This window comes from Fusarium proliferatum (genome assembly GCF_900067095.1).
Source record: "Fusarium proliferatum ET1 genome assembly, contig: FPRO_scaffold013, whole genome shotgun sequence".
Lineage (NCBI taxonomy): Eukaryota > Fungi > Ascomycota > Sordariomycetes > Hypocreales > Nectriaceae > Fusarium > Fusarium proliferatum.
Window position 1 is genome coordinate 501,581 of NW_022194802.1, and position 25,597 is coordinate 527,177.

The following is a 25,597-nucleotide window of genomic DNA, read 5'->3' on the forward strand; positions in this document are numbered from 1 at the left end:
GCGGCCGAAGTCGGTCGCTGGGGAAGTTGCTGACTCATCAGGTTGGGACATGATCGATATGCACCTACTGACGGGGGGAGACTGCCCAGTTGCAAGAGATAGAGGCTGATGTGGTCAATTGTGCAGTGCCATTTGAAAGTTTTCTGGCTCCGTACGTTATGTACATAATGAGGACTTGTCTTTGAGCCCTCACGTCACTCAACTGAACGTTGCTGTTGGATGTTGCACCAGCGCCTTCGACGTTAAATAAAAGTCAAATGATGGCTTCAATGGCGCCGGCGAAGTAAGGTAGACGCCAACGGACAATTTTCCTGTGATGAAGGGAGGCGTTTGAAACATGGAGCTATCTCAATATCGTGTGTTGGGCCAAGAAGAGGATGGAAGTGACGAAAGGTTTCACGAATGCACTCGTGATGACATCGTTTGGTCAAGATCAGTGTAGGTATATGGTGAATGGAGAAAGAAAGGCTATTTGGCGGTAAAAGTGCCATGACCAATTTTAAGTGTTGGGCGGTCTATTGCTTTGTAACATCCATCAGTAAAGGGGGCTCATTGTTGTTCTGGATGGCGTAATGACCGTCCTCGATCCTGTGCTCATTTTGGAAGCAAGTCAACAACAAACGATGCGAGGTGCCGACACAAACAACACTCGTCGGATGAAGGGCCACTGTGTCAATTCTTTCCATTCTGTTCAGGCTAACAAACGCACAACCTTGACAAATTAGGCGATGATCTCAACCTCTACATCCGCATCTAACACCACGCCATTCCGGCCAACGATGTATCAATGTGTCGGCTCACGCTTTCCACGCAAGCGAAACCCAGATAATGCGCTATTGGACAATTCTCTCGGCTTTGCCCGCTCGTCATGAGGAAGAGATCACGGCTTCAGGTTCCGTTGCCAAAGGACCACCTGATTGTCGATTAAACAGACGACAAAGAGGCCTCTTGGATAGGTACTGGGAATCTGATGATCCCTCTACATGAACTCGGACTCAAGTTTTATCTTTCTTTAGTTATAGCTTAGCCGACCGAGCATGTGTTCATCCAATCCGGTGAAGATCGCTAATTTTTTGGGCAATTTCCAAAACCTTCAGCGCCTGCGTCGGACGGCTGCGTGAACTGGACTCTATTCCAGCTCCTGTTTTGTGTCCCATGTACTACCAGCAAAGTGCAGTCACTCCTACTTGTCCATCAGGCCATTTTATGGAACAGAAGCTCTGCTAGGTGTTTGTTCACGGCCCTCGAGAAAGAAACGCAACGGAGCGTCACGGAATCATCTAGCAATACTACTACCTCAATTTACACAACTGGGATTTCGCAGGACAGCTTGGACGCTTCTAGAACTGTCTGATGGGGTGTTACTTTCAATATGCCGTCAATCTCCGATGTCTACTCAAAATGCCAGTCACGTTGTCTTCACGTCGTTGAAAGAGGCACTCATCGTGGATCATGACCCTGTCACAATCTCAAAAGTATACTGCCGTGTAATGTCTTTTCAACCCGTATGCCATCGACCTCGACGTCACCTAAGCTTTCGAAAAACCTCACCAGATAGGCCATGGGCGTCTTGCCTCGATGGTGAACGATCCAATAGCGGCCACCTATACTAGGAGCCTGCGAAAAGGCCTTATCTCGGTGACAAACACCAGTCGTGGTGCAACGTCCAACGGTGCGGCAGTCAATTTGGTGTATCCTTCTGGCAAGCGGGCTTCCAGTAGTCATGTTGCACGCAATGGTGGTCAGGATGCCTTGTCCTTTGAGCAGGCGCATCTAGGCGAGAGGATTGGCGACCAGGCCGCCAGGTAATTTGACCTCATCGAAGTATTTATGATGCTATGGGAACGATGCGAGGTTCTCCTCAAGCTTTCGAGCGCTTCTATACTCTTCTGGCGCAAGCAACTCACCCCAAAATTCTTTCATCTTTCCTTGAGGCGAGATGGCTGAGATTATCAGACCTGCACTTGGCCAGAAGGTCGCAATCGGCACACTTTATGATGCACAGGTTGACCAATTCCTTCCGTCTTCTATCTTGCCCCCGAATCTGCCACGAGGAATTGTCTTGCGAGGCATCCTCCCACCCGCCAACCAGCTCCAAAACTGGATGTCTGAAGGTTCCGATCATGCGAGTCGGTTCAGAGCAATGCGTGTTGATGACAACCTCGCAGCAAGCATTCTATCTGGCTCAATCGACCTCGAAAGATCTGCCAACTTTCTGAAAGACAGCATAGCGGGTGAGAATACACTCTGCGGCGCAGTCCGTCATTTCTTCAATACATATGAAGATGTTCTAGACATAAATAGGGGGGCGTATAGAACTGGAGGGGCTCCAGCAATGTTTCTCCCGCCAGATCCTCGCAGCACCCATGTGGTTACCAGTGTCAAATGGGGACTTCAGAACATTCTGACCATGAAGCACCGTATATCAGATCCAAGTCAAAAAGTAGCCCTGAAACTCGCATTCCAGAGAGACTTGATGGAGCTGAACACAATTGTCAATTCCATTTACTCGCTCGACTTCAGCGATGATCAGGCAAGCCAGCGACTCGAGCTCGACTATGAGTTCAAGCTCTATACTGACATCCAGAGGGATCGTGGTATTGGCAAAGAAACCCTGCCTGTCATGTGCAGGTTTGTCCAGCTGGGCCCCCAGCAGATTACACATACTCCTGACGAAGCAGGATACCCGTTGGAGTACACCTTGCATCCCATACAAGTCCTCCGCCATCTCATGCCCGGTGGGGGACCTCGCCAAGCCCTGAGAGCCATCACCAACATCGGCCCTGTCTTTACTCTTTTTGATGATTGGAATGCTTGTACAGAGAAGCTTGAAGAGTATAGACACTCGCTCGTGGGGCGGGAGCAATATCTTGCAAAGAGTCACATCGACGAGGTCGATGCAGCAATTGTTTTGCTTGAGACATCTCGGAAGGATCTCCAGATGACACTGCAGAGAACTGCAGCAGGTATCAAAGATGGCACGGTGCATGAACATCGTCTCGAGTGCCTACATGCAGATCACGAATCGTCTGCCCGGCAGATCTCTATGATCGCTGGTCAGCAAAGCGACAAGCTCAGATTCGTCGAGCAATGTCTCAACAGTGGAGCGACATATATCGGTTTCAACGGGGCTTGCATCAACGAACGCACTATTTCTCATGATCCTCCCCCATATCAATTCCTGTTCAATAATGCCGTGCTCAAGAGCTCAAGTTCATGGAATGATCAATGCACAGCTCTGAGGGAGTTCCTTCACAACCCCCTAAACCACAACCAGGTGTTTATAGTCGACTGCGATGCCCCTTCTGAGTACAGAGAGTTGGAAGCCCCGATCTTTGGCCCAATACGAACGATTCCAAAGCCAGTGATTGAAGTTTCGGAGTATCGAGAGAGGTCAGCAGAACGAAGGCTTCCGATCAGGCAATCGGGGCACCAGCAAGTGCCACAGAGGTGTGTCGCTCGTTGCGATCCGGACGAGATGGATTTTGAGACACAAAGACCAGCGGAGCTCCGTCCAGTCAGAATCCCCTGTCCCGGAAGATCTTGTGGCTCTCACTCGAGTTGCGAATGGGCCTGCGTCAATTGCGACACTCCTCTTGAGTTTGCGACAGTGACTGACCGCATCTACTGCGATTGTGGTTCAGCCACTTACGACTCATGGGACTTCAAATGCAATAGCGATAGGCACGGGCGCGGTTTTGATCGATAGCACTCGGATGAGCTTCATCGACTTTTGGCAAGATCAAGTCGGCCTGATTGTCGCAATATCCTGGTTCTGGGACAGACTGGCGTTGGCAAGTCAACTTTCATCAATTCCTTCGTCAATTTCTTGACATTTGAGAGTTTCGACGAGGCGAAGTCAGCCCGAAAACTAGAGTACAAGGTCCCTTGTTCCTTTTCAGTCAGTCACTGGAACTCATCGGACCCAGATCAGGACCTTGAGAACCGGACGATCCGCGTTGGCTCTGGAGATGATGAACACGATGATACCACTGGTGATTCAGCTACACAGAAGACATCGGTTTACAGAGTCACGTATAACGATACCAAATATTGAATAATTGATACCCCAGGTATTGGCGACACTCGAGGTCCTGAAATAGACAACAAGAACATCAAGGACATCATGAACACTCTGAAAAGATATGAAGAGCTTCATGGAATATTGATCCTAGTAAAGACCAACGAAGCACGTCTGACTCCCACAATTCATTTCTGCTTCGAGGAGCTATTGTCCCATCTCCATCGCAGTGCTGTTGCAAACGTCGTCTTTGGATTCACACATACCCTCATCTCCAACTATGCTCCAGGGGATGCTCTCGGGCCGCTTCAACGCTTCCTGAAAGGCAACACAACTGTTGACCTAACAGTAAGCCGCGTAAACACGTACAGCTTTGATGCGAAAAGCTTCCATTACCTGGCTGCGTACTTTCACGCTGTCAAAGGCCAAGGCGAGAGAAGCTCCCGCGAGAGTTGGGATAGATCGAGAGCAGAAACTTTAAGGCTTCTTTCGTACATAGACAACCTCAAACCACATGAGATCAGGCAAACTCTCACCATGGAGGGCGCACGCGAAGCGCTTGGTCATTTGATGATTCCCATGTTTGAGGTCTCCCAGGAGATCAGAAAGAATTTGAGCCTTCTGGAAGAAAAGAGGGCGGAGTTGAATGATATGCGTCTGACGGGAGATGAACTACGAAAGAGACTTCATCTAGAAAGGATCAAGGTTGTTCCTACAAAGCTCGATAAGCCTCGGACTGTGTGCAAGAACAAGCACTGCTGCGAGTTCAAGTCCAATTCCAGCGGCGAGGTTGTCACGTTCTACAGGTCAATCTGTCACGAAGATTGCAGGCTACCAGGTGTAACCGAAGAATATGTGGGCCATCCAGAACTCATCAAATGCAAGGCTTTCAAGGAGACCAAAGACAAGAGTTGTAGAAGTTGCAAGCATAGTTGGCAGGAGCACATGCATTTCTTCTACGAACTGACCGAGAGCAAGGTCAGGGTCAAGGATAAAGACGTTGAGCGACGCCTCCAAGACAACGCAAGCGATATGGCCCTACGACAAGAGGGTATAGAGCGAGTTCAACAGCTTGAGAGGGAATACCGAAGTGAACAGAAACAGCTACGAAAGGCCACGGCGCAGTTTGTTGCATATCTGAGAGAGCATTCTGCCAATGCCTTTAATGATGCGACTGAGAAGTATTACGACCAATTCATCAAGATTGAGACAGGCAAGATCCAGTACGGAAAGAACAACAAAATAAACGTTGATGTGAACAAGATAAAGCTTAAGGGTTTGACAGATGACAGAGATAGGCATCTCGAGCTAGTCAAGACGATCCAGGAAAACATGCATACTCCTCGTGACCATACGGAGGCGCTTCTAACTCAAGACGGGGTCGAGCAGCTCATCAGGGATTTGTATAATCTTAAGCACTTTGGCAAGAGTTTGAGGGGTCTGAGAGATGGCATTACTCATTACAAGGACTATGACAAGCAGTCGTATCATCGTCGTCGGTCTCGGTCTCGAAGTACTGAGACGCGTGAGGATGTAAGTGACAGGTCTAAGATGAGCGTGAGGAATCGAGACGGAACAGGGGAATTATTCGAGGACTCCATAAATTTCTGTCCGATTTTTAGATCCATTGGGGATAATACGGTAAGCTGACGACTGGTGGATGAGGGACTCGTGGCATATACTAGAGAATGCAGTTCATTTGCTTATTTATGATAATTGATCTTGAATTCGTTTTATACAAAGTCTATCCTATTTTTACAACAGTAATTATACAGAAAGGTCTAGAAAAACCTCCAGATAGAGTCAGCTGGCTTGGTGGCCTTAAATCTGCCATACCACCTCACCAAAGGCCACAGCAACAACATCGACAGCCCCCAAATAGCAAGGTACGCAAAAACATTGTCAATACCTCGCTTGGAGTCCGGATCCATCTGTCCATGGTTCTCAGTTTCATGGCCAAACCAACCAACCATGACTCCACCAAAGATAAAGACAAAGAACAAATGCGCAAGGTAGAAGAACAACGCCGCTCTACCAAAGTCCAATAGCATCGTGAAGCGCTTAGCAACACTGGTAGGAATACCACCGAAAACAGCCAGCAAGAACAGGTTTCCGGCCAAGGTGAAGGCCCAGAAAGCAACGTCGGGGGGGTATTTCATTATGTAGAAGAAGGACTGCACTGAGACGAGATATTGGTTCTGGTCGGGATGCGCGATGTGCTCAGGTGTTTGGAGACAGCCCTCGGAGAGATTTCCAAAGTGTAACACACGTGTGAGGACAAAGATAATGAGGAAGAATATTCCAGCGGCGGTGTTGCACAGCGCTGCGACACGAGAGTTCCACGTTCGCGCAACGTCAATGCGTGCGTATAAAAGGCCCAGTATCGCGAACGATACCCAAGCCATGGGTGGAAACACCGATTGAACGCGCTCCGTCAAAGTAGTCCAGAACCAGATTCCGAACCAGGGATTGTGAGAAATAGCAGGACTGTCTACTGAACCAGGCTGGCCAGCTGAGAGAATTGTCAGAGAAGATGAATGGTCGTCCACGGTACAGTGGCCGTGTGTAGGTGAGAGCCAGATATTCCACCAAATCGTCACCACACCCAACACCGCAAGCAGCGCATTGTGTACGTGCCAAGATATAGTCTCTCCAAGCTCTGAGGATTCTCTTCCTCCGAGCAGTGCTTCACTCTCATCGGAGGATTTACTAGGAATTTGCTTTGCAAGCCAAGGTTCCGTAAAGTCCATAGCAACCCAAAGCAATCCCGCAAGTAAATAATCCACCGCCAACGAAAACAGCACAAAATTCATAAACCACACTTTTCCCACCGTGATAACCCATCCCAGCACCACATTCACAGCCGTGAGAACAAAAGCCCTTATGAAGAAGTACCTCGCAATACGACCACTCGACCAGCCCAGCTTCTTCCGCGATCGTCCCAGGTACACCACGCCTATTCCCAGCAACATTGTGAACCCCGGTGCGCAGAGGTGCGTCAGTGTTCGGATGATATAGGCGGGCGTGCGGTTCCAGCGCTTTATAGGCACGCCGTCCATTTCTGTCTCCCGGCCTGTGCCGTGGGCCCAGGTGTTTAGGGCGAGGGCCATGTGGTCCATGGCCATGAGCAGCATGAGGAGGCCACGGAGGAGGTCGGGTGCGAGGGCGCGTGTGGAGGGTTGTGTTGGCTTTGAGGGTTGGGGAGTGTCAGACGGAAAGGAGCCGTAGCTGACGTCGGGACGTCGGTCGGTTGGATCATCGTGGGAGGATTGTGCTGACGGCATGGTTATGGTGTTGTCGCATTCATCTGGGACTGGATGCTATACTCGGGGGAGATATTCGCTAACCGGTAAGAGAGGATATGAATAAAGGAAAGGACAGAGGGAAAGAAGGAGGAAGTATATCATTTCGGATATTTCGGGCGATCGGTCGACATCATAGAGTATGTTGGTGGATTAATAAGGAATAAGCGGACTTTGGTAGCGGAGTTTCAGTCTATCATGGGTTAGTCGAATCGGAGGGTTTGGCGATGAACCGCGCGGCCCGTCGCTTGGTAATCGGATTCGACATTGGGGGTTATAGATGAGAACGGTTCAAGAAAGGTTGCCTTAGTTATGTAATATGATGTAGTTATATTGAATTGAAATGTAGCCGTCGCAAAATTACAGATCAAAGCAGATTATGTACAGCAGTGTTCACAAAGCACAGCAGTAAGAGTGTTATGTTATCCCCTGTCAATCAACCCCACAATCCAACGGCCAAACCCCTGTCAATCATCTCCTCCTTACGGAGTAAGGCTGCACAAGAGCAATGGCGTAATCAGTAGACGACCCGGACGAAGCATTGAACAAACAACAGTATCCCCAGCTCTTGAGGAACTCTATGCCCGCGCACCCCACATACACAGAGCATGCTTCTATGCACTCTATGTAGCTTTCTGCGGTGAACTCGTCGATCGACGTGTAGCCGTTTACATCAGTGCAGGTTAGGGCAGAGGTTGTGTTGTCGTTGTTGTTGGAGTGTCAATTGTTGACTCGATGGTTGTAAGGTCTTCGGTGGTCGTCTCTTCAGCAGTTGTGGCTACAGTTGAGCTCTCTTGAGTGGTAAAAACGGCAGTCGTTGTATCTGTCGTAGTTGCAGCCTCGGCGGTGGTAGTCTCGCTCTCAATAGCAGCCTCTACAGTCGTTTCGTCCTCAGTGGTGAACTGTCCAGCTTCAGTCGTAGTTTTAGTCGTGGCAGCTGAGGTACTCTCCTCGGAGCTACTCTCAGCAGCCTCCGTTGTCTCTGAAGAGCGTGTGACGTTGGCTCCATTGAAGTTAACTCTTCTGCCTCAGTAGATGTGCTTAGGGACGAAGGCGTGATACTTGGGATCACTTCATTGCTGGTGGATTCTTCAAGAACCGAAGATGATACTGGGGACAGTGTAGAGACTTCCGACACGGCGATGCTGGTTGTTAAACTAATTGGGGTGGACTCGGTCGCGCCGGAAGAAGCTACTGTAGATGCTTCGGGCTCGGTTGTTTGCGAAGCTGGGCCGGCAGATAGGGTCTGAACGACATTTCTCGACGAAGCGATGCTTTCGGAACTCAATGAAGTGGTCTCCGTTATTGTAGAACCGTCGACGCTCGAAGTCGTATCAACGCCAACAAGTCTCCCATTCTAACACTGTCTCTCTAATCCTAAATCAGCACCAACCTCACATCAACACTTCAAACTCAACTTACCATCATAAACCTCCAAAGTCACAGCCTCACATCCAACCGGTCCACTCGCAAAAATTACATAAACCCTCCCATCCCTCGCTTGACAGAATCCTACATCACGACCAGGCAAATCCACCTGCAGCGACCGACCAGCTGCAGTGAAGAGTCTCGTAACAGCACCTGCCGGAGGCGAAGGTCCCGCAGCAAGCTCCTTGTAATCTTCACCGTCGTAGAATAATGGAACTCCTCCTATGAAGAGCTGCTCTTCAGCGAGGTTGAAACTTTGAGCAAAGGTGCAAATTGATGGATTGTTGTTTCCGACGAAACCTTTGTCTGTGTTTTGTCGTTTGCGGGGTTTGGGAGCGGAGATGAGGAATATCACGGGGCGGCCTGGTGGTTCTATTATGCCTGTTGAGGTAGTGAGGGCATCGCTGCTAATGATAGATCCTGATGAGGTGGTGATTTGGTCGGTCAGAGTTCCGGTCGTTGGAACAAATGACCCTGTTTCTGAGCCCGATTGAGCTTCTGAAGATGTAGCAGAAGTTGTAACCGACGTATCAGACGCCAGCACGCTCTGGGACTCTGTTTCTGTTACACAGTCAGTTAAACTACAGACTCCCTTAGTTGTTCAGGCCACTAACGTGTCACGGGTACTGAGCTGTTTCCAGCAAAAGTCGGTTGTAAAGAAGATGCTCCCGTTGATTGACCAAGATTTGCTACAGGAACAAGGTAGGTAGACAGGTACGTAACACACCATGTATCCAGGTTCATAGCTCCATGGTCTGCCCGTGAGAGAGCACCACTGGCCCCCAGGACTGCGTTAGGATGATTGGACTCTTCATGATGACTTGTAACTTTCTTTTCAGATCGTGAGGAGCAGAATGAAGTTACTGTATCATCCCGTAACGGAATTACATCTATCTCAAGTACAGCAGCAGTGAGGATAACCCGTCCCTTGTTATCGTACTAAAACGAGCATCCAGACTTCTCGTGGCCTCTAAGTATCTGCTAGTCTACTGTAAAAGGCGCTATATCAGACTTTAATCCAGCTCTTGGTCTTTTCATACATATAGAATAATATCAGACATTCCACTGCCACATAGGTCATTCCTCTTTCTCGTTGGTTCAAATTCCTAAGCCATCTCGCGTGGTTGTTTGTCAGTGGCTTCAGCGTCGGCTCGTTTGCTAGATCACCCAATCCCATTGACTTATCCCAGAGACTTTCGTACTTTATTTCTTTCTATCTCAGAGCCACTGGTATTCTCAGTGTCTTCTGAAGCTCATCCTTGTAGTAATTGGAGTTGACGTGTGGTCTTGTCTCACCCGCCAACTTAACCGCTACTTTCATTCTCAAGCCGTTAGTGTAACGGCCGACCCGTGCATCCGCCTCTCACAAGCCACGTCTCAAGATTCTTCATATTCAGGCATGGTTACTTACATGCCACGCCAAACGGCACGCTCCATTGCATCGACTTATTTTTGCGGTGAAGAGAGAATCAGATTGAGCTTACAAGTTCACCAGTGAAGACAAGCGACAGATGAATTACCAAACGCCTTATGAGCTAGGGAAGCTAAAGTACGTACTTCGTTCTTGAACGAAGTGCCAGGTTAACCTCCACAGCGAGAATATCCTTGTAAGTGAAGGGACCAGGTACCCGGTTCTGCAATAGCAAACGGCTGACTACCAACAGCAAAATCCCAACGGCGTATCTTTCTTTAACCAATCCCGTGATGTAACCAAGACAGCGGGTTTCTCACTTCACTGCCGCAGTCAGAAGCATCAGTATTCCATTAACGTATTGCAGAATGCTCGCTCCACCACTCTATGCAGGAAGAATATACTGAGGCCAAGATTCACCAGGAACATTCACATTAGCCAACCAATCGCAGATAAAATAGAATAGAATCCGTAGAGCTTGTCCTTGTAGCCGCGGCTGTCTGCGTTAGCGTCCTCTCCATCTATCAGTCCGTGATCAAAACAGCCCTCTTTTAACGGCTGGGTGCTGATGTTTTGCTATCATCCTTGGGAAACTGACAAGGTCTTTAGCATCTGTGGATTTATTATGATTAGCATGTCTATATATTTTCCGTATAGCCCTACTTCGGCGTGGCATCATTCGATATGGGAAACGCAACAAGTTCTTCGATTAAATTTGCTATACCTTTATTCTCACAAACATCGCCGGATACTCTGTTGGAAACTGACGAAAAATTCTATACCCCTCGTACCACGATGCCGTTGCTGAGGACACAAAATCGTGGCACAGAGAGGCCACCCAGCGAAAGTCTGAGGACCCAGGAGTCTTTGAAACCGGACCAATTGGTTCATAAATGCTTACGACAGATTGAGGACCATAAGGAACTAACTCAAGATAGCTTTGATTGCTTGATAGAGCTGCTCAGAAATGGCTCTCCGACCGGTTTACCCATTCAGCCCTCAAGCACTGTGGACACAAAGCCATTTGACTATGCAATCTCGGACTTTGTGGCACCTTTATAGCACCATAAAACGGGTCACTGGACAGTCCTATGCGTTTCTTCTCAGGGTCCGAGAAAGGAGCATCCGGGGAAATCTGTCGTCACGGCTCAACACTATGATCCGGATCCGCGTCAGCACAAGGGTAGGCATACGGAGGTGGGCGACAAGATTCGCTCCTGGGTCGAGCAATATGGCTCAAACGTGGAGTTGAAGTTCACTCACGAAGTAAGTCCCTTCATGGAACCAAGTCCACCCAAGATTAACTTTGACGGTCTAGGCGGGACCGACAATACAACCGTCGGACCAGAATGTAACAGGCGTGTATGCCGTTATGGGAGCCTTGGACTTCATTGCCCGTAAGCCTTTGCGGTCAACGGATAGCTTTTGGGGCGGTTATTACGTGAAGAAGATCAAGGCTGCTTTACATGCAACACAGCCTCGTTACCCTCCCCCAGGAAGAACACCTGCAAGGAGGGGAACCTCTATCTCTTCTGCGGACAAGGGAGCCGAGGGTATGAGAACCCCTGCCAGAACCCCCAAAAACAGTGTTCAGAAAGTTTGGGAGCGTCCCTCATGTGACGAAATGGACATCTTTGGTAACAAGACGCCTATCGCAGGAAACCGAAAACGCAGACGCCTTGATCCGGCCGAACATATGGCATTTGACGTCAATGAGAAGTTGGAGGAGGCTACCTCTTCCATCTTGAACCTGGGACTTCCGTCGGTGACGAATCTTCAGCAAGAACTCAATGAGCGCCGCAAGGAGCGCGGAGAGCATAACGAGGTCATCGAAAATAAGAAGGATGATCTGGAGAAGTGTCGGACAGAGCGAGCATCACGGGCTAGGGAGCACGAGGAATACGAGAAGGCGTGCACAGAGCTCGAATCAAAGCTCAAAGATGACGAGCGAAGGGTCAACAAATGGCTCTCGGAGTTCCCGCAGGATCTCAACTTCGCGATCGCCACGGAGAAGTACAAAGCCCCGAGTGAGGCCACATGGAAACCTGAAAAGGACAACCTCGTGGAGGCGCAGAGCAGGAAGCGCAAAGCCAGTGAATCGCTAGATTCTGTCAACCAGGTTTTCTCCGAACTTGAGAGGGTAGTGAAGAAGGTTTTAGAGGAGGGAAAGGTGATTGAGGAGGAGGTGAAGGCGGCGTATATGAGGAGGGAGTTTGTGGATATGCAGGAGAGGCATTTGGAGGATCATCAGGCTCTTCTATCACGGTTTGAGGGTGATGAGTGGGAGAAGCAACTCGACAAGGGGGCATGCAATATGTAATAGTTTGGTGGATGTTTTATTCTTGGGTTTGGTTAGAGGTTCCTTTACATCGCAGGCGTGTTTCGGCAGATGCATGTGTTTGGTAGGTGTTGGTCATTGTGTCTCAGGGTAGCGTTTCCTTTGAGTTACAATGCAGCCAAGACTGTCTTGTGTTCCTACGGAAGCATTCCTATTCAGGGCGCCAAGATACCAATTCATCTACATCGTGAAGCGATATCTCTAATCATCTGGTGTTGAGGATCAAAACGTGGGGTTGTGAGATGAACATCTCCGGGATCCGGCAATTCGGCGATATGACGTTTTGTTTTGTTTCCAGGTGACCAATACAAATTGAGGTTCTTACGTGGGGTCGGCAGAGCTGATAATCCCCGGGTTCCGGGTTAAATCCTTCACATTGAGTCACAACCACCAAGGCACAGTCAAATTACAGAGTGACTCGAATGTAATAGAATGACTCCCAAAAGCTCACGGACATGCTCGGAAAAGTCTCGTCAACTGCCGGTGCACGGCTACGCACGGCCCGGCGACCGAAATCTTGATCTCGGCTGTTATCAAACTTATCGCCAATCGCCCAACCAATTTGAGCTTAAAGTGATTGACTCTTCCCAGGCGGGACCAAGGAAAAAGAAAGGAAGAAAAAAGAGGGCTGCTCAACAAATTACGTCGTCATCCCCAAAATTTCTTATCCTTCGGCATCTCTCCGTCCGAATTTCCAGCGAAGCTTCTAATACTGTACCGTACTTTGCTTAGGCTGCTTTTTACAGTGACAGTCGCACCGAGTGCGCCCCCCCCCCAACGTGTAACCAAGCCAAGGATTGAGTCTACTGCAGGTGGTTGCTGCAGTCTTGCCCGTTTTTATCCTTGTCCGTTGAACCGTCGCTGTCACATCCATTATCGCACCATACTCACACTGCAGCTGCAACCGCGCTGTGGATGCCTCTAATGTTCTCCTCTCGGCTCCCTTCCTTTTCTCTCCGCTCCTCCTCTTCCTCCTTCACATCTTTATCTTCATCATCCCACCGTCTTGCCTCTCGCTCTATACTCACCAGCTCCCAAACCCGTTTCTCTTCATCCACACAAGACCCAAAACCCGCTCCAAAACCAGAGTGGCGCACAATGGCCGAAAAGGACATCACAAAGTATCTCCAGCAGAGCCACGACCGGCTCTTCCACAACAACCGCGCCTGGGCCGAGAACAAGGCCAAAGTCAACCCTGACTTCTTCAAGAACCTCGCCGCCGGCCAAGCACCCGAGTACCTCTGGATTGGATGCGCCGACTCCCGCATCCCCGCCGAGCAGATCTGCGGCCTTGAGCCCGGCGAGGCATTTATCCACCGCAACATCGCCAACCTGGTGTGCAACACCGACCTCAACGCTATGGGCGTGATCAACTACGCCGTCAAGCACCTCGGCGTCAAGCACATCATCGTCTGTGGTCACTACGGCTGCGGAGGTGTCAAGGCGGCTATGACCCCCCAGGACCTCGGCCTGCTGAACCCGTGGCTTCGCAACATCCGCGACGTGTACCGCCTTCACGAGAAGGAGCTCGATGCGATCGAGGACGAGGGCGCTCGCTACGACCGCTTGGTCGAGCTGAATGTCGTCGAGCAGTGTCGCAACGTCATCAAGTCTGCTGATGTCCAGCAGTCGTGGCACGAGAACCAGTATCCCATTGTCCACGGATGGGTGTTTGGTTTCAAGGATGGACTTCTCAAGGATCTTAAGATTGACTTTGAGGCTGTGTTGGCCGACATCCAAAAGATTTACAACCTTGTTGACAAGAAATAATGGAAGAGCATGGCGTTGATAGAAGAAATTTAACTTAGCTTACTGATTCAATGCTGTGTCTGTGACTGATGATCCAAGGACAAGACCCTTTGATGACAAGAGGTTCAGTTCAATCAAGGGGCAACGTCCACCTTTTAAACATATCAGTAGCGTTCCGTAAGTGCCTGATATGCAGGGATATTGCTCTCTTCAGCCCTACAAGTAACCGTAACAGGGACCACGGCTTGGCTCGACCGCACCTCGATGACGGTCTGGGCCTTCAAGGTGTCGAGAGACGAAGGAGCAACACAACGACGACGTATTTTCGCACAATCGGAAACCCAATACCTCTACTGAAATGCCAGTGCCTCCTAAATAATGAAAGATTTTTCAAACAATTTTTAAATACTCTTACGAATGGTAGAAATGCAGAAAACCAGCAGAAGGATCGCTCTCACGTGACCACCCTTTCAGGGTGCATCTCCACACATCGTACGATTTCCACATGGGCCTGGTCCACGATGGAGGGATCGCTTGCAGGCCTCGGATCCAGAGACGGCAGTTTTTTATCAAGTGCCGGGTTAGAGATTGGCGAATATGGGGGAGGTGGCCGGAAAAAGAAGGTTGTTTCTGTTTTTGCTGCTAATGTGAATGGCTGATGATGAATTGGGAAATGTCTCTCTTGGTGAAGCATTGGTGGAGGAAGCCTGGTGTATGTGCAGCTTAGCCGTGCGTGTATAGTCTGCGCTTCGTTTTATCATGATTTGGTAATGATGATAGGGATTTAGCTGCAATTGACTTGATTGGATCCAACTTCCACACGGGATATTTCTCCGGTTTGCTTCGCGTGTCGTGCGCTCACAATCTGGAGACCTTGATGGATAGAGGGTGTCCGTGAACCCATAGAACGGGCATACGCCTTGATTGTGCTTGCTCAGGTAATTGATATTGATGTTTTATCGCAGATGATTCCTTGACCATTTAGGCGAGGAAATCTACGGATTTGTTTTGCACTGCCCATACTACACTAGTTAATTCTACAATTCAGTAGCGTGATTCTTTTTAATGACAGCAGCTTACATCGACTGCTGACATGTCTCGTCTCAAAGCAGCGTGATAATTTGACAGCCCTTTTGTGGTCCCAGCCAAGAATAAGAACATAAGAATAAGAACAAAAAATAATACTGTCTTTTGTTTTATTAATAACCATATATCAAATTATGTATCACAATGCAATTGTGCAAACGGCAAACACGTTGTCCTCATGGACCAAATGCGTGCCAAGATTACCCTACAGACAAACATCTTAGAACCTGTCCGCTCTACCCCCTTCATCGCGTTTCACCCACCAGCTCCCAAACTCTGACTTGATTTCATCCGTACTTGGATCACTCACCTCACTCAATCCGAACCTCAAAACAACGTCTTTCCATCTCTGCCATTTCCCCTACCTGTACATGAGCCGTGCTTGTTCAATTCCCTCCAGCAACAAGTATCACGTGAGTGACTCGGTCTGGTGGTCTAGTGGTATGATTCTCGCTTAGGGAAAACCCTACAGCTTAGCTTGCGAGAGGTCCCGGGTTCAATCCCCGGCCAGACCCTTTCTTTTGCCGAGCAAGTCTCTGAGATGTCATTGAAGTGTTTCTTTTTGCTGTTGTTGTTGGGCTGTTGTCGGTGACGTGAGGCCATTGAGTTTGGGTCTCACCGAACCTTGTGTGCATCCCTTGGAGTCACTTTCAATACCCCTCTTTGGTTTCATATGAGCTCAAAAACATGCTTGTTGAGTTTACTGGATTTAGCTGAGATTTCTGCTGTTTCTTAATCAGTCTTCTTCCGGTGACACCGACAATTGGTTGATAGATGTGTCGCATAGTAATTGGTGATGATGTTGCGCTTGCATGCAGACACTTTTCGTGGTGGAGACATGTCGGCGCTAGTCTATTTAAGTCACCTCCACTGTCGCGTTTTGCTTAAGCGAAAAAAGTCCAGCCCCCGCACAGCGCATCATGGGACGCAAGAAAAGACCAAGCCTAAATTCAGGGTGTCAAAATAAACTCGGCAAAAGGTATCCTAAGCGTTAGCCAATTAAGCCTAATTTATCAACTTTTGCCACCCTAATTCACCTAAGCTGATAAGAGCTTACCTAAACTTTTCTGTCACTTAGGATCGAGGTCCGGAGTTTTCTTGCACCCCCAGCAGGTCCTGCTCCCAGTGAGTGCGCCTTCTAACGGCTCCAGCTGCAAACAAGAAAAAGTAAACAACCCGTATGCCCATGTAGCCCATCCCATCCCATCCAGACCTAACTTAACCGATACAAACTCGACGCAAGACAAGGCTTCAAACCGCGTTTCCCTCCGTTTGTTTCTCCTTTTTTTGCTCGAATAACCATTTCAATTCTATTTGCTTGTGTCTCCTGTATCTTCCCGTCCTCCCGTCACCATGAACGCGATTTTCAACTTTCTGTCATCACCGCTCAAGCAGCCCGCAGAGAGACCTCCACCCTCCAGCATGCCACTTACCGCCTCCTCGCGACCGAGTTTGTCGCCTAGAGAGCAACGTCTTGCCAAACGCGCTGCGGATAGGTTCTCGGAGCCGGCAGGTCGCAGTCCCGTAAGTTTCATCTAGAAGGTACCCAGCTTTGTTTGCGCTGCGCATCGTTGCGCAGGTGCCTTGATGAGCTGGCACTTCCGCCCAAAACTGTTATTAGGCACCCAACTGACGACTTTTCTAGCGCTCGCGTCTGAGTAACGTTTCTCTTGCATCCACGGACCACGACAACACCGCCGAGATCTCTGTCGTTAGTCGACGGAGAGAGACCATCGCCATGGCACCGCCGCTGAGTGTTAAGAAGCGCATCAGCACATCGACGCGTTCGTCGCCGATACACAAACCAAAGTCTAACGGATCTCGCGTCGCATCGTCGCCCGCCGTCCGATCTTCCCCTAGAAGGCGAGAATCGGCTGAACTTGGAGAATCTTCGCCGGCCTTGATCACCGCGTCACCTGCCTTCCCTAAGAGAGTTTCTCGTGTCGCAACATCATCGCCCGCCGTCCGATCCTCCCCTAGAGCGCGAGAATCGGCCGGAGGACCGCCGGACTTCGCCTCGTCACCAGCCTCAATCCCTAAGAGGAGCATTAATGGAGTTTCTCGAAGCAGCGAGGTGGCTGAGAGTCCTAGAAGGTCCCCAAGGGCTTCGCGCGTAACGGGGCCGCAGACAAATGGGACAAAGAAAACGCCCGAGGAAGAGCCCGCAGAGGCGCACTTTGAGGAAGAGGCGCAAGCTGAAGACGATAAGAGATACGAATTCGTGAGAATCACGGATCATCGCTGGGCCGAGGGCGAGGACGAGATCGAGCTTCTCATGCAGTGGAAAGATGGCGAGACCTCCTGGATCTCGGAGGAACTTCTTCATACCGACAACAGACAGGCCCTGTTTGCATATTGGCGCTCGCAACCAAACGGGCGCCCTAAGAATCCCAACGACGACGACGAGATCTACCATGTTTTCGCAATTAGAAAGCACCGCGTGCGCAATGGTATTCCGCAGGTCTTCGTCGAATGGCTAGGCTACGATGCGTCCGAAAACACTTGGGAGGATCAGAACTACATCGAGGGGGTTGCCCCCAAGCTCGTGGACGCCTATTTTGACCAGGTCAAGGGCAAGGGCAAGATTCAGGCCAAGCCTAAGAGTCAGGCGAAAAGCAACACGAAGAGCAAAGCGAAGCCCAAGGCTCCCGCAAGAACCAAGGCGCCTGCGCCCGCGAGGACTAAGGCTCAGGCTAAGACTTCGGCTCGCGGCGTGACTAGAAGCAGCGCAAGGGTCTCGAAGCGATAGAATTACAATAGTACACGATTGGAAACTGGTTGCGGAAGTTTTTCTGGCCCGTGATGATGGAAATGAACATTGTTTGGACTGTAATTAATATTGGAGTGAAAACAATACCTAAGCAAACTGCACTTGTTACATGTGTTTCCTTGAATGTGAAGTAGCCAGTTTCGTGCCTTGACCCTAAGCGACGACAATGTTTAGGTAATTTTGATAAGATTTAGTAGACTCTTTACTAAGTTCATTCTATGAAATTCGTCTTAAGTCTAGAGTTTTGCTCCCTGCGGCCAGCATTGCAAATGCAAGATGGTGATGATCGGGGTTTCTTACCATCCCTCAGGGAGCGAGAAAACTTAGGCCTAAGAAATAAAAACATTTAGGTAAGTTAGTATAGATTTACAAAGCCCTTAAATTCTATCCTAAGGTGTGAAAGGATTTAGGTAAGTTAGTATAGATCTGGAAAGCCTTTAGATTAGTTATTTTGTTATTTAGGTAAAGGTCCTCAGTTTGCTGACCATCCGATCTATGTATGACTGACTGACTGGATCCTGATGGGGCTGACTGTATCCGACACGCTCACCTCAATCATCACCTTCATCTCTACATCCTCACTCAACGCAAACTTCATCAAACACAATCACAATGACGTCTCCCAATTTCTCCTCCCGTATCCCACCGCTCATAATCCTCTCCATCCTCACAGTCTTCGGCTTCGACGCGCTGATTCTACAGCTCGACCGCAACGGCTACACCTCCATGCTAAAATCCATAACCCACGACCCCCTCCCACGCTTCCTCCCGGATACTAACCGCTTACTTCTCAAACAATACACCGGGATAGGACCAGTCGATGACTTTTTCGCTTTTTCGAATGTCATCTGGGCGAATGTAACCGATGGCTCGAGGCCGGAACTTTCGCTGTTTACGTTTTGTTTCGGGGCGCAGCTGATTGCGTTTTTCGTGGTGTTTTTTAACGAAGCACAGAGGGTGCTTGCTTGGAGTCCGCTTGTGCTGAAGTAAGTTTGTGCCTTTTGAGATTCGAGGTTTGTGCTGACGATGGATGTAGTGGTGTGTTCTGGGGATTTGCGGTGCAGAGCCTTGGGTTTGGATTCGTTGCGCCGCTTTACTTTGTCATTCACTTGATCTTCACAGCTGGGTCGTCAAGGTCTGAGAGCGTTCATATTCGCGACTACTTGTGCCTTCACACAGTCGTCCCGTCTTTTCTTCTCGGATATGTCGTGCCGTGTATCTTCATGGCTTATCCATTCTCAAACTTCAATGTTAGGCAGTGGTCTAATGCAGTCTGGGCTATTGCTCCTGTCTACATCTTTACACTCCAAGCGGTATTCACGGTTGTATTGAAGAGGCTGAGTGTTGGACAGGATGCGCATAAGCCAAAGGTCGTTCTCGACAAGACTGCTTTATCACATGCCTACAGTTTCGCATGGAACATCGCAGTCATAGGCCAGATGACAACCTACGCTGTCCTCATCACATCGAACCTCCTTCCAGGTCTCTTCCCCGACGGTTTAGCGGCCTCATTGAGCATGAACAAGGTATTCATTCCCGACGCGGCGCCCCATTCTTACAAGCCTATGTCCAGTGCCGCAGCGGCCATTCACAACTTCTTGATCTACGATTTTGCGACGGGGTCTGTAGCGGCGCTTGTGTGGGCGTTGCAGCAACTCTTGGAGGTTAAGCCTGAGTTGAAGATTGGAGAGGAGAGGACAAATCTCGTGAGAGGGATTGCCACGAGTGTTTTGCTGTCGGGGCCGGGAGGGGCGGTTGTTGCGTTGATGCAGCATCGTGATGAGTCTGTTCTCAGCGCTGAGGGCAAGGCTGAGAAGATTCAGTGAACGAAATAGTGCTGGGATGGGCTTTGTGTAAAAGCTAAAGGCAAGTTTGTGATAGGATTGCTTTCTGTTTATCTAAGCCTTTTCTTCTCTGTTCTCACCAAGAGGGACATCTAAACCATGGCGTCCCTTGTATCCTGATACCTCAGCTGGTTTCCATCCGCCTTTCTGCAGCAGAGACTCATCCTTGAGACGATAAACTTCAACCTTGAGGGGTCGACAGCACTTGATCATCTCTTCCTCACTATCCTCTCCAAAGCCCCAAAGCGATAAGTCACCGCCAGGGCACGTACCTACAATAATCAGCAAATCTCCAAACACCTCACACTAAACACTTGTACTTACTCAAAGCCATAAGCAGATCCTGCTCCGCCAAAAACTCAATATAATCACCTTTCTCCGCCGGACAAGGATTCATGAAATATCTCCCCTGCTCATCTAACCCCGTGACCTGAAAGATATTAATGACATCATGAACATCACCCTCATTCAAGCCATAAGGCAACACCGCACGGGTAAGGTTAGAGTGACATTGGAAGTTATACTGTCCTCCGCTGAGAACAGTGTTGATGTACGGGTCACATCGCGTGCCGAGAAGATCATGCACTCGGCCTCCGTGCTCATCTGTGCCGTACCAATCTAGGGTGTCGGTGATTATGGTGGCCAGGGGTCGCATGTAGGGAAGATTGGACCAGAGACGATCATAAGTTGAGACGTGTGAGGCATGGAGTTGTTTGGTGCGGGATGCCCAGAAGCGCTCACGCGGGTTATGAGCGTTCCAGATGTTCAAGTCACCTGTCTGTGTAAGTGAAGTTCACCCCATTGTCTTCTCCTCTCACTCTTCGCCCCTCAATCATCAACTTCATCTGCTGAAGATAGCCTTACCAACCTGCGGCCCCTCAGGCGTGCTGATCTTGACAATGCAGCCCGCCGGGGCTTTCCATGCTTTCCCAGATCGGATTGGTAGTGTGAATTCTTCAATGAGGTCACGCGGTGCTTCGCGGATGGAAGTGTACAAGCTCTTGTCGACGGTGAGGACTGAGCCCGGGGAGGGAAGATAAGCCGGGACGGGCTTCTTGATGGGCTTTCTGTTTGCCAGACGCTCAGCTCCGTTGGAAGACATGATGGCTTTGAGATATTTTGTTTGAGCAGGAAGAGAAATTCGGTGATGTGAGGAGGAAAGTGTTAAGTAATAACGATCTCTTGGCTGTTCTAGGTGGAGACTTGGCCGTGTCTTGTATCTAATGTGGTGAATCGAATGGGGTTCTAAGAGCGGCGCCTGATAGGAGGATTGGAGTCTGAGGGCATTCAGATTTACAACTCATAGGGCGTGCATGACATTCACTCAATCATCATTAATAATCTGCGCTTTTACCCAAGGTCGACTTTGGGCTGCATCAGGAATTACAGGTTGCTTGTGGATGATGCGATTTCGGAGGTGGATCGGCATCGTAAAGACTTGCCGATATTGATCCTCCACGGCAAACAAAGACTTGCCGGATGCGTGTATGCCCCAGAAGATGACCCATATTCTGTTAGTTATCTATTAATCTACGGACCTAGGTAATCTTTATGAGTCTTTTGATAGAGAGAGTACTGTATGTAGGTCTGGCTCTGTCGCAGAATGGGCTTGCCCCTCATTACCCCTCCACCGAGCTCAAGACCCCACCAGAACTTTATCTTTGGATACTTTCAGGTTCCATTCCAATACACGAGCACCATGGTGATTGCGACGACGCGGCATCGAATAGTGCCTGATGGGCGCTGGGAATGGTATGGGAATGGATAATCGAAACACAGCATCTGTCGACCACGCGCGGCTTCACCCTATCACCCCAAGAATGGTCGCGCCGGACGAACGCGTCGCAAACGAGCATATTGACCAGAGAAGCCCTTCGCCATGCGCCGAAGGCGACAACAATCACGAATGCAAATGCAATGATACAATAATAGCCACCAAGCATAAAAGTCGTCAAACTCCATAAAAGATAGACGCAGGGGGCTCCCACGCCACACCGATTAGGACCTCCACTCTCGTCCCAACCTTGAGAACGTAAACGACCAAGGACGCTGCAAGTCAGGACGTAAGCTATAGCGCTACCACAACTCAGAACGGGACCTTAGATACTGCCGAAAATGTTCCAGAGAGCATAAAACTTTTCGGACGCTCGTATCTACGACAATGCTTTGCGAGCGCGTGTCTTCGCTGTGAGGACCAGTGCAACAGAGTACTCCCACCTGGCGCTATCGGCAACAATACCTTCCTTCGAAAGACCCGTGAAGCTTTCGCTCGAGCGACGCGAACTCGACCGATTCGGGCTGGGAAAGCTCGGAGAGCATTGGCACGAGAGATGCCCAGGTTTTGATGATTTTGGTATCTGCCCCGCAACTACCATCCATTACAATGTTGATCAAGCAGCGTATGCTCTCAGCTGATGAACAAATATAGCGACTGGATGAGACTACAACATATCAGCGCCGAGATGACATCAGACAACCTGATCATTATATTGTGGGAAGCAGTGTTCCGGAAGGTCGGTATTTGTCCATACGGCGCAATGGATTAATCTCCTTGTTCCTCGGCCTCCCTACTAGGTTTTTTACGTACAACAGCTCGCCCTCGTAACATGAGACCTGTCTTTGTAGGGCTTTGGATAAAGGCACAGACAAGTCGCCTACGTGCCGGATGCCCCATCTGGTCACGCACAAACGAGGAAATAACACGGCCTTGTAGACAGAGTCGGAGTAAGTTACTGACAGCTTGCGCAACCGGATCTCATCGTGAAGCCAATTATGCGTGTGTGTGGAAGCATCATCAACCAGACGAGTTGAGCAATCCATATTGCAAATACCATAATATCACATGATTGACTTTGATAGATAGATAAGGGACTGTAGACGCATCCTTTGAAATATTGTGATGCCAACAAGTTCAATTCGTGCCGCGTTGACATGGATGAGTCTAACGTCAAGACACTGAAGATAACACCGTTTTATAACCAATGGGCATAAGGATGGTTGACTTATGATAGAAGTATATATTAAATGGCTTATTTATTGAGAATTGATATTGGATAAAAGTAAAATAGAGTCTATTCTGCCCATGAAGGAAAAATGTTAATGTGTTATTTTTTACCGAGATGCCGAGATTTATCTCACCAAATGGCGAGAAGCAGATGGCTCTGAATCAATCAATTAAGACATTATTGTTTGACGACCCAATACCCTTGACGAATGACCGCCATGTGGCTTTATAGTGTGTCAGGTTTATCTAAACAGGAATTGTCACAAACTAGTAACCATTGGCCGGGAATGTCCCAGTTGCAGTGATACTGTAAGTCGTCGCAATCGATGTTGGTGTTGACTCTAATCATCGGCGATAAACTTTACCTCCTCCCAATCAATTGAACCTGCCAATACTAAGAAGTCGTACGACGATAATCTACGGCCCTAGATAAGGACAATTACACAATGCAATTTATCGAATTTCTTCATGTTCAGCTCTATTTCCACTATCGCCCACAGACTGAAACACCACCAATCACCGTCCCATCTTCTCAAGGGAGACATCATCCTTCGACCCTTGCACCACGCCTCCAGGAATGCTTCCAAGACAGGGGCTCATTCCAGAAAAACTGAATATCACAAGAATTGCATGTCAACCTACCGCTCCCTTGCGTAGGGCACGAGTAGCCTTATAGACCCCAAGGGTCCTCTCCGATCTGCGCTTCGTTTTTTGCAAAACGTAATCATGGTTGTTATATCAGGCTCCCCTTGGGCCAAAAGACTGGTTTTCCTGGTTATTTCTATAAATATTCTGCTCTGGTGGTATGTTTACTCTGTACCTGGGGTCACGGATGATGTCCAGCTTGCGACGACGAAATTGAAGACGAACGATGCAAAAGCGATACCAGTAGATAAGAAAGTGGAAGCGAAAGGTGTGAAGAGCGCTAAGGGTGCGAAGGCGGCGAAAGATGAGAAAACTGGCGAGTCTGTTGATAAGAAGGGAATTAAGACGTTCCGTTCTTGGAGTAACTTTGACATCGTCAGGCCCAAGAACGATCACACTTATGTGTATCGTCGGTTCAAGAGCTCGCCGCACAAACCGCCACATATCGAATGGAACCCCAACGGAAAGGAACTGGCAAAGGGATATGTCTTCATCACACCGCAGTCCAGCAGCGCCGAGAGGGGACTTGTGCAAGCTGCATCGTTCATCATGAAGCAGAACGCAGAGATGATATACGCCCATGACGAAGACCCCTACGACTCTGCGGGGTTTCGCGTACAGACCGTTCACAACGAGCAGTTCCTCACACTCTGGCGAGGCCATCGAAAAATGAGCCATGGATTCGGAGAAGTCATCGTCATGAACAGCGAGTACGAGAAGACGGTTATTCACCTCGATGCTATCATCACCAACATGTATGGTCAAAAGTTCCTCAGCGGGCTGGACTTTCACGAGCAGGAATTGACCACTCGAGGAACTATTCTCGTCACGGCTTACAACACGACGATGTACAACCTTACGCAAATGGGAGGGTCAGAGCACGGATTCGTGACTGACTCTCTATTTTTCGAGATTGATATAGAAACGCAGGAGATTCTCTTCAGCTGGAGCGCCCTCGACCATTTCTGGCCTGAAGATTCTATGCTTCCACTTATTTCATCCTCTGGCTACGGCGGACCCAAGAATCCATATGACTTCTTCCACCTAAGCTCAATACAAGCCGTCAACCACGATTCGTTCCTTATTAGTAGTCGGAACTTCTGGTCTGTGTATCTGATCTCACGCTCAAACGGTAGGATCCTTTGGGAGTTGAGAGGGAATACCAAGGGAGGAGATTTCGGCGCATTACCGCACCATGGACGATTCAGGTGGCAGAACCACGTTCGCGCGCATAATGTTACGTCGAGGGAGATGATCATCAGTATGTTTGACAATCACAACAGTCCAGAGGATAATGGAAAGACGTATTCGCGGGGTTTGCTGCTGAAGTTGAAGCTGCCGCCGAACCCAGATGAGAGGCCCGAGATTTTGCGTGTACTCTCGCCAGATCGAGCAAAGATCTCACCTGAATATGGAAGTTACCAACTTGGGTTGAGTAATGGCAACCAGTTCGTGAGCTGGGGTGCAGGCGGTGTTGTCCACGAATATGGCCCTGACGACGGCCAAGATCTCCGCTGGCAAGCCCGCTTCGGCTACGACGAGTCCATCACGAGCTATCGCGCCTTCAAAGACGTCTGGACAGGCACACCCTCCAAATGGACGCCCGCTATCGTCGTCGAAAAGCACGAAGACACCGTGATGGGCTTCGTGAGCTGGAACGGAGCAACGGACATAGACTCTTACAACATTTACCTTGCAGAACCAGGCACGGAGCTCAAACCACTGGGTAAAGCTAAGGTTTTGGGCTTCGAGACGGGATTCGACCTCGGTGTTAAGAACAACGAGACGAGTTGCATCATGGTTGCTGCTGTGAGGAAAGGTCAGGAGATTAGACAGTCGAATGTTGGGTGTATTGAGGGCAAGACGTTTGTTTCGACGATTGTGGACTCGACGGGTAAAGCTGTGGGGGATTCTGTTGTTGAGAAGACTACGTTGCAGAAGATTATGGGATATTTTTCGCGAAGCTGATGAGGATTGTATTTTACTGCGATGCAAGCAT

General features: G+C 49.3%; 10 protein-coding genes and 1 non-coding gene across 11 annotated transcripts; 8 read left to right on the forward strand and 3 right to left on the reverse strand.

Moving 5' to 3' along the window:
• Window positions 1-1,939: 1,939 nt before the first annotated feature.
• Window positions 1,940-3,709, forward strand: FPRO_12802 (uncharacterized protein; the record flags this gene model as incomplete). The annotated part of the gene is made up of 1 exon (XM_031223358.1): window positions 1,940-3,709. One exon carries the CDS (start codon window positions 1,940-1,942, stop codon window positions 3,707-3,709), a length of 1,770 nt encoding a protein of 589 aa, XP_031088725.1.
• Window positions 3,710-4,126: 417 nt separating this feature from the next.
• FPRO_12803 (uncharacterized protein) lies at window positions 4,127-5,671 on the forward strand (the record flags this gene model as incomplete). Its single annotated transcript, XM_031223360.1, has 1 exon — window positions 4,127-5,671. The coding sequence occupies one exon, from the start codon at window positions 4,127-4,129 to the stop codon at window positions 5,669-5,671; it is 1,545 nt and encodes a 514-aa protein (XP_031088726.1).
• Window positions 5,672-5,802: 131 nt separating this feature from the next.
• Window positions 5,803-7,305, reverse strand: FPRO_12804 (uncharacterized protein; the record flags this gene model as incomplete). Its single annotated transcript, XM_031223361.1, has 1 exon — window positions 5,803-7,305. The coding sequence occupies one exon, from the start codon at window positions 7,303-7,305 to the stop codon at window positions 5,803-5,805; it is 1,503 nt and encodes a 500-aa protein (XP_031088727.1).
• A 701-nt stretch (window positions 7,306-8,006) lies between these two features.
• Window positions 8,007-9,495, reverse strand: FPRO_12805 (uncharacterized protein; the record flags this gene model as incomplete). Its single annotated transcript, XM_031223362.1, has 3 exons — window positions 8,007-8,326; window positions 8,746-9,312; window positions 9,366-9,495. 3 exons carry the CDS (start codon window positions 9,493-9,495, stop codon window positions 8,007-8,009), a joined length of 1,017 nt encoding a protein of 338 aa, XP_031088728.1.
• A 1,462-nt stretch (window positions 9,496-10,957) lies between these two features.
• Window positions 10,958-12,482, forward strand: FPRO_12806 (uncharacterized protein; the record flags this gene model as incomplete). The annotated part of the gene is made up of 3 exons (XM_031223363.1): window positions 10,958-11,209; window positions 11,270-11,428; window positions 11,481-12,482. 3 exons carry the CDS (start codon window positions 10,958-10,960, stop codon window positions 12,480-12,482), a joined length of 1,413 nt encoding a protein of 470 aa, XP_031088729.1.
• A 1,116-nt stretch (window positions 12,483-13,598) lies between these two features.
• Window positions 13,599-14,270, forward strand: FPRO_12807 (uncharacterized protein; the record flags this gene model as incomplete). Its single annotated transcript, XM_031223364.1, has 1 exon — window positions 13,599-14,270. The coding sequence occupies one exon, from the start codon at window positions 13,599-13,601 to the stop codon at window positions 14,268-14,270; it is 672 nt and encodes a 223-aa protein (XP_031088730.1).
• Window positions 14,271-15,759: 1,489 nt separating this feature from the next.
• On the forward strand, window positions 15,760-15,850 carry tRNA. The gene is given in 2 exon segments: window positions 15,760-15,795; window positions 15,815-15,850. It is a non-coding gene; the product is annotated as a tRNA-Pro (tRNA).
• Window positions 15,851-16,688: 838 nt separating this feature from the next.
• Window positions 16,689-18,084, forward strand: FPRO_12808 (uncharacterized protein; the record flags this gene model as incomplete). The annotated part of the gene is made up of 2 exons (XM_031223365.1): window positions 16,689-16,859; window positions 16,981-18,084. 2 exons carry the CDS (start codon window positions 16,689-16,691, stop codon window positions 18,082-18,084), a joined length of 1,275 nt encoding a protein of 424 aa, XP_031088731.1.
• A 633-nt stretch (window positions 18,085-18,717) lies between these two features.
• FPRO_12809 (uncharacterized protein) lies at window positions 18,718-19,931 on the forward strand (the record flags this gene model as incomplete). Its single annotated transcript, XM_031223366.1, has 2 exons — window positions 18,718-19,091; window positions 19,142-19,931. 2 exons carry the CDS (start codon window positions 18,718-18,720, stop codon window positions 19,929-19,931), a joined length of 1,164 nt encoding a protein of 387 aa, XP_031088732.1.
• A 72-nt stretch (window positions 19,932-20,003) lies between these two features.
• Window positions 20,004-21,051, reverse strand: FPRO_12810 (uncharacterized protein; the record flags this gene model as incomplete). The annotated part of the gene is made up of 3 exons (XM_031223367.1): window positions 20,004-20,221; window positions 20,274-20,727; window positions 20,818-21,051. 3 exons carry the CDS (start codon window positions 21,049-21,051, stop codon window positions 20,004-20,006), a joined length of 906 nt encoding a protein of 301 aa, XP_031088733.1.
• A 2,628-nt stretch (window positions 21,052-23,679) lies between these two features.
• On the forward strand, window positions 23,680-25,566 carry FPRO_12811 (uncharacterized protein; the record flags this gene model as incomplete). Its single annotated transcript, XM_031223368.1, has 1 exon — window positions 23,680-25,566. The coding sequence occupies one exon, from the start codon at window positions 23,680-23,682 to the stop codon at window positions 25,564-25,566; it is 1,887 nt and encodes a 628-aa protein (XP_031088734.1).
• Window positions 25,567-25,597: the final 31 nt, after the last annotated feature.